Here is a 7,802-nt window from a genome sequence, read left to right on the forward strand (position 1 = left end):
AGGCCGGTCAAATTCGCCACCAGCAGTCTTCACCTTGACCACCCTGACGACATTGTCTTTCCCAGGATATACAGCAACTATTCCTAAAGGCCAGTCCATTCTACGTGCTCCGTCACTTCCATGGATCACTACTTCCCCAACCTTTAACTCTCGATGAGGGCTCGCCTGACCTTTCCCCGGTTTAAGCTGTCCTAAGAACTCTATCCTGAATCTTTTGCGTAATTCCGTCCTCAGATGCTGCATATATCTGAATCTCTTTCCATGGCTTATCTGATCAACGTGATCAATATCAGGCACTCTCACACTAGGAATATCCTGAAGAAACATTGCTGGAGTTAATGCTAGTAAATCATCACTGTTTTCAGATAGGTAAGTCAACGGTCGGGAAGTAATAACTGCTTCAGTGTCCAATAGTACTGTCAACAGTTCCTCGTAATCCAAAGAGGAGCGACCTAAGATTCATCGCAAGAACTTCATTGACATCTGAACAATACGTTCCCAAAAGCCTCCCCACCATGCAGCCGTGGGAGGATTGAATTTCTACGCGATGCTCAGACAACTAGCCTCTACAGTCACTTTCGTCCAGTCAAGATCACGGAACGCATTTTTAGCTCCCACAAAATTCCTTCCATTATCAGTGTAAATAACTTTTGGTCTCCCTCTCCGAGCAATGAATCTTCGTAATGTTTGAAGGAACCCTGCATTAGACAAAGTCCTAATGAGCTCAAAGTGTACAGCTCTGAAAACAGCACACGTGAATATCACTATCCACGCCTGTTCACCCCTTGGAGATGTAATGGGCCAGCCAAATCCACCCCTACAATTTCAAAAACAGAAGCATCTCGAATTCGATCCTCAGGCAAAGGTGCGACCTCTGTGGTAATTCCTTTCACTTGGTATCTTCTACACTTGACACAGCCAGAAATCACCTTTCTTATGGTTCTTCTAACAATGACGATCCAAAACTGTTCTCGCAAAGTAGAGAGCAGAACTTGTACTCCAGCATGAGATAATTCCAGATGTTTCTCCATAATCATCATGTGAACTAGCTTATGATTTGCAGGTATCAGAATGGGAGTTAGGAATAATTCTTCATCCTCTCTCCTTATTAACCTCGTCTTGACTCGAAGTAACCCACTTTCATCTTCAAACACATTGAGAGATTTGAGGGACATCTGCTCCTTTTTCCAAGCATCTCTTGCGTCACAATCTTCCGTAGCCTCCTTTCAGCCATTTCCAATTTTTCCACTTCAAGATCCTTGGAAGTGTGTCTTTCCTGCTGTGTTGTGGATGAATCGCAAAATCCAAGCTGTCATCCTGACAACTGTCGTATACTTCGAAAAATATTGAAGATACCATTTTTCTTCTGTCCTCGCCGAAACTAAAACAGTAGAAATACCTTTCTTTTTCTCTTCATTGACCTTTTCTTCATCAGGCATGACATCGTTCACAGGCCACTCAGAACTGGGGCATCTCAGCCACTGAGGGCCCTCCAACCATTTCGACATCAGGAATTTGGCAGCGGAGCAGCCCCTGGAGGGTAGGTCAGCCGGATTTTTCACTCCACGCACATGATTCCAAATATCAGGGCTCTACAACTGTTTAATGTCCTTCACCCGGTTGGCCCCGAAGGTTCCCCATACTCCTTTCCTCTTGATCCAGCAGAGCGCTGTTGTCGAATCCGTCCAAGATCTCCAGTTCCTAAACTTGCCTTCACAGAAGAAGCAAGACGAGCTCCAATTGAACAAGCTAAGAGTTCCAACCAATAAATGGTAGTTTCCTTCGGAGGTGTTACACGGCATTTTGCCTGTAAGAGTCTTACATTTGAGTTTTGACCATCTTGTGATCGAACGAATACAACTGCGGCATATGCTACGCCGCTCGCATCGCAAAATTTGTGAAGGCTCCAAGATTCCTGTGTTTCACAAGGTGCTATTTGTCTAGGAAATTTATTTTCAGACAATACGTTCAGTTCTTCAAGCCAATTTTCAAACTTTTTCCTCATTTCGTCCTCCATTTCTTCATTCCAGCTCATTTTCTTCCGCCAACTTTCCTGTAACAGCAACTTGGGTACGAGAGGGACAGGACAGGTGAAACCTATGGGGTCAAAGATGCTCTGGACAGCAGCCAGTACATTTATTCTAGTGATCCTCTCCCCAATCTTCGATATGTCAGTTTGTTCACAAGAAAGAACATCTCTCGCTTTATTCCATCGAAGACCTAGCACTTAAGTTACTTCAGAAGTGGATGAATCTCTTTCAGAAGAATTTAGCCATGTGTACTCCCAGTTACAAAGATCGAACCGCGCTCTGCCCAACAATACAGTAGATTATTCCATAAACATACACAATTCTTCCTCATTGTCCACAGAAGCGATACAATTACCATCATAAAAGAAGTTTCTCAACTTTTCAGCTGTCTCTCGGTAGTCTGTACTGTGTTTTAAGTGTAGATCTAATACTGCTTCTTGCAGAAATAGGCTGCAGTTCAGTCCAAATACTACTCGGCAGTGACGAAATGCCTTTAATTCTCTTCTCTCTGAATCCTTCCACCATGAGAAGCGTAACCAATCACGGTCAGTTTCTTGGACATATATCTGAAGAAAAGCCTTTCTAATATCCGAAATCACCCCTATCCTATTCTTCCGAAACATCAAAAGAAGTGTAGGGATTTGTAGTAGCAAATTAGTTCCTTTCTCGAGGCACTCATTCAATGAAGGCGTATCCTTTGACTTGCAGGAACCATCAAAACCTGGTCTCACCTTAGTGGTAGAGTTGTCTTTAAATATTCCTCGGTATGGTAAATAATAACATCGATCTTTGTTTCCTTCCTCTGGAATCTCTTCAATGATGTCCTCATTTATCCACTCCTGAAACACCTTACCGAATTCCTCAATCTTTCCTTCCTTGATCAGCCTGTTCGAAACATAGATCAATCTCTTTTCCGCTATCTCCTTGTTGTTCCGTAGATACTGACGGCTCTCCAGACAGGGTAACGCACCTTCATATCGGCCATCGCCATTAAATTTTACTGTATTTTGAAAGTAGTTACGTGCGGCTTCTTCCATTTCTTCTCTTGATTTGTTTTCCACTGGATCACATATGCCTATGGTACCCAAGTTCCATAAGTCAGCTATCGAGGCAGATTGAATGAACAGTGAGGGATTCACTGTCTATCAATGCTCGGACCTTCTTCTGTTTCTCCTTATGTGTCAGCTTGATACACAATGTTTGAAGAAACACCTCTTTTGTGGCACTCTGAATGTTCATGGTGATATTGCTCTGGTTTTCCCCACCTTCCCGAGTTTTAGGTACAAGTTTCTCTTCAGCCCCTTTCACATTTAGTTTATGGCACATAATAACAACATGAGAGTTAGTGCACAAGGGGCATCGAATGTGTGCCTTGCAATCCTTGGCTCTGTGCCCTAACTTTAGACATGCAAAACAACAGTTTTCTTTGGCTAGCTTGTTATGCTTTTCTTCCAAGCTCTTTTGTTGAGCAAGATGACATTCCTTACTCTCATGTAGTTTACTGCAAAACACACACTTTCGCTTCTTGCTATCAAATTTTTCAGAGAACAATGAACTCGCAGTTGGTAGCGATGTGTCTTTAGAAATTTTTCGTCTTCCCTTCTCTTGTTTTTTCCTATCGGCTAAACCGAAACCTGCCTGCGCACAGGTAATCCTTTCTTCTCCCTCTACTTCACGTTTGGAGGAAATTAAGAAGGGTCTCCAGTTTATCTTTATGTGGACTGATAAAATCTTCATTCCATGATGATCGATTTCTGAGCCATACCCTTAAAACATCTTCAGGTAAGCACGATTCCAGAAGGGGGAACAACATTGACCCATATTAACCCTGGTTACACCTATGGATTCTAAAGCTCTTAACTTGCTCTCTAATGTATCATACAAGGCGGCTATCCCTGATTTATCTTTCTTGTGGGACACATTCTGTATGACTAACCCAATAAGCTCCCTAACGTAATACTCAGTCAAAATATCTTCACGTACAAACCGTTCCTTCATACACTCTATAACCTTTGGATAGTTTTCGGCAGTGGCAGGGAAGCTATTTACCAGTTCTCTGGCTCGACTGTCAGGTTTGGTGCACTGAATCAGATACTGAAATTTATCTTCAGATTCTATATCACAATCGTCATGGATTCTTTTAAACATGCTCGAGAATCCGAGCCAATCCTTTATTCCCCCCCCCCCCCCTCAAACTTCGCTAGTTCCAACTTAGGTAGTTTTAAATTCTTTTTAGCTGTAGATGAAATATCCCATCCGTGATTCTATATTTCTATATTTTCAGTACATAAATTCGTCATCTTTAACTTAACTTCGTCCAAATTGTCTCTATATGTTTCAATTGCCTCGTACTCATGGTTATAAACATCGTCCTCTTGTTCCAATGATAGTTCTAATATTTTTTCATCTAGTGGGGAAAGGTCAGCACTTAACCTCTCCAATTTCATCAGCATCTTCTGTGCCGATTCCAGCTCAACCACTTCACTAGTTCAACTTCCCATTAGTCGTTTCGTTATACACCTTTGTAAACGACGCTCGAATTGGTTTACGTTGTTTTAATAACCTTTCCATAGTCGTGTGCCGGTATTTTTCACTGACAAAAGAAATCTTACGTACCGTATTCTATCGCAACGTTTCTTACTTTACGCGTTATTATCACGTCGGGGTCAGCACATTGTTTCGTTAAGGGACTAATTCACCGAACTAGTATTAACCACAATGATAGGAAATACTATTTATTGCACACGACACAAACATACATACACATGACTACCGCCATTATACATCACTCCTTTATCTCCACTGTCCCATCAGGCATCACACACCACAGAGTCCAAGTAAAACATTGATATCCTGCGGGTGTCCACTATTTTTGAGGCCAAGAGCAAATAAACATAACCAAATTTTCATAACAGTCATCCATTATTCAGTGGCGTCACTCTTTACACCACCTCAAGCGTCGCTTTGTATTGACTATAGAAATGTTGGGCTTATGAGCAGCAGCTCGACCAATGTACCCCATTCTTTTTAACTCCCAATGCACAAGCATTGTGCTGACTGGACTGCAGGAGGTACTTTTGAGTTCATGAGTGAGTCCTTCCGCCGATTTCTTGTGATTTTTTTTTGCAATCACCCTGTCCGTCATTAAATGAGGTCTGCCTGGTCTTGGTTTAGCTGTGGCTGTTCCTTCGCGTTTCTACTTCACAATCACATCGACAAGAGTCGACTTGGGCAGATTTAGAAGGATTGAAATATCTCTGATGGATTTGTTACTCAGGTGACATCCAATGACTAGTCCACGTTCGAAGTCACCTTTCCTGACCGACCTAGTCTGCTGTTACCACTTCTCTAATGACAACACAATAGTTACCGCATCCCGGTGTGGCCAACGTCCGTGACATCTACGGTTCAATTCCGTATTACGTAGTGGTGTCAGGATACTTTTGATCGGAGAGTGTATGTAGGAATTAGAAAGAATTAATCGTTTCTTAAACTGACACAGTGTGTTGTGAATTCCTCTACAGTTTTGCACAGACATTCTCGGTTTATAAGCGTGCGGACAAATGTATCGAAGTGGAAGCCAGTATGAAAATGCTTTGTGAAATCTGTACGACTGGCCATTCAAACACAACACAAGTGAACGAACCGTAAAGTATATAGGCCTGGTTGGTTGGATGGAGATGATTTGTTAATCCTTCTGATAGATAAGAACAAAGGAATTGCGTTGTTAAGACTTGTTTATTATATTCTACCTAAATAACAAAGGACTTTTAATAATTCAAAATGCGTGTAAATTTGTAAATACTAGGTGAAGAATGAAGGTTTTTATGGAATTTCCCTACTTGAATTGTGTTCAGAACTGACCTTCCTGAGTTAGGCAGCGGTTTGTCTACAACCTCGTAGCTTTACAATAGATAGTCTGATAAATAAAATGATATTGCTTGAGGGTTTGCAATGGCACTTTCGGCGCAGCTGCCACTAAATGTATATACTGTATTATATTAATTAAACGCAAGTGGTAAATATAATTTTCCCAGGCAGAAGTGTAAGGATTACACTCAAATGCGAGTTATAATGGACTTCTCTCCAATATTTATAACATTAAAGTTCTTTAGTCTGCCGAAAGTAATGCAATCTAACATAAATTTAGAAATGCTTGAAAAAAGAAAACATTTATTAACAGATTATGCCCGAAAAAGGTATCATTCATTGAAATACGAATGAAATATTTCGTTCTTGAAGGAATATAACGAGATTCAATAAAATCACAGTTTAAATTTTTTTAACATATTATGAATTGAATATTATTAATAAATATAAAAACATTAATTTCTGTTTATACCCTTCTAATAATTGAAAGTTAGAACATATCTTAATGAAGTGCTCCAGCAGGGCTTCTCCTCTTATTTGCTAGTCCACCAAAGAGTGCAAGGTGGTACAATGCTCTGTCAGTGACGTGAGGCCAGCTGGCTAGTTTTTTCGTAACTTCAGTTTCGTAAAAAATAATGAAACGTGTAATCTGATATAACCTGATGGTGTTCTCTTAAGAACGAAGCATATCATTCTGTTTTTAACTAATCATAAGTTATTAAGGTATAATCTGTTAATACGTAAATGTTTTCTTTATTGGATTCGACAGACTGAAGAATTCCCTGAGTCGAAACTGAAGAAAAATGGCGTGCATTATAACAAAATCTCTTAAATATGTCAGTCGAGTTGCTCTGCTTTAAAAATTGACGGAACAAGAGTAGAAATGTAGCCACCTCGGGATTTGTCAAGTATTTGTTTTGATGATTGCATGCTTTATTAATCTCACGGGGTGCACAGTTGAATGATCTCTAATTTTTCTTGTAAGATATGTTTCTGAATGTAGTGTAATTCTAATTAATTTGGTGCAGCGTATCTGTGTGGTAACTAGTTGGTATTCAAGCGGACTTTACCTCATCTGTGAGAAGGTTGCCGCTGGCCGTGAGTGACTTCACCGCCAAAGGATCAGAACTCTCCTCCCGCTGAAGCACACCCTCGTAGCCTTCCGAGGCTCGCTCTCGTAGCTTGCGCCAGAGAAATCTGCAACAAGTAAGACAATTGACGCTCAGATTTCATAAATATAGTAAAATTTTGTTGTATGTCCTCAAATACGAAATGTTTAAAAATAAGGATACACCACAACAAATATTATAACTAATGACAAGCACAATACGAAATTTCATGTTATGAATCATGACTGTTAGCGTTGTGAGAACAATATTTCTTTCTAAATTTGGGGCGTGTGTAATTCAAATAGGGCAAAAATACATTTCATATTTCATAATATGTTGGTAACATTTTCATATCTTGAAAGATTTAAAATTTTTCGCTTAAAAATATAAAATTCTTACTTGTTCCATAGGTTGTGTCCCATTTGCGATCACTCTCATTAAAATGGAAAACAAGAATATGAAGAAAGACCAGTTCGTGTCCCATTTGCGACCACTGTGAAATTATCAGCAGCCTATCAGTTTTTCCCATTGTCCATGCAGCAAAGGGTCTGCTCCACACAACCTCCCTCCTGAAGGGTTTTTGAGATAATCGAGACGAATAAAGGCAAGCCTTGTGCTTTATATAATGAATATTCTTACAGAAATTTACGGAAAATTCAGGGATGTTTGGCGATATGGGTTCTTTATCGGAGTCTTTATGTCGCCCCGACAGGGATAGATCTTATGGCGACAATGGGATCATAACAGTAATGATAACAGAAAACCATAAGAAAATTAAAAACTGTATTAGTAT

At 40.2% G+C, this 7,802-nt stretch overlaps 1 protein-coding gene across 1 annotated transcript in view; it reads right to left on the minus strand.

Moving 5' to 3' along the window:
• LOC136863775 (uncharacterized) overlaps positions 1–7,431 on the minus strand; it is a 212,789-nt gene extending 205,358 nt beyond the window's left edge. Inside the window, exons 1-2 of the mRNA XM_067140128.2 lie at positions 7,409–7,431; positions 6,971–7,097 (exon numbers count right to left, since the gene is read on the minus strand). Of these exons, the coding sequence (XP_066996229.2) occupies positions 6,971–7,097; positions 7,409–7,431 (150 nt within the window). The remainder of the gene's footprint in view (positions 1–6,970; positions 7,098–7,408) is intronic.
• Between the last annotated feature and the right edge of the window lie 371 nt (positions 7,432–7,802).

This window comes from Anabrus simplex, chromosome 2 (assembly GCF_040414725.1).
Source record: "Anabrus simplex isolate iqAnaSimp1 chromosome 2, ASM4041472v1, whole genome shotgun sequence".
Taxonomy (NCBI): Eukaryota; Metazoa; Arthropoda; class Insecta; order Orthoptera; family Tettigoniidae; genus Anabrus; species Anabrus simplex.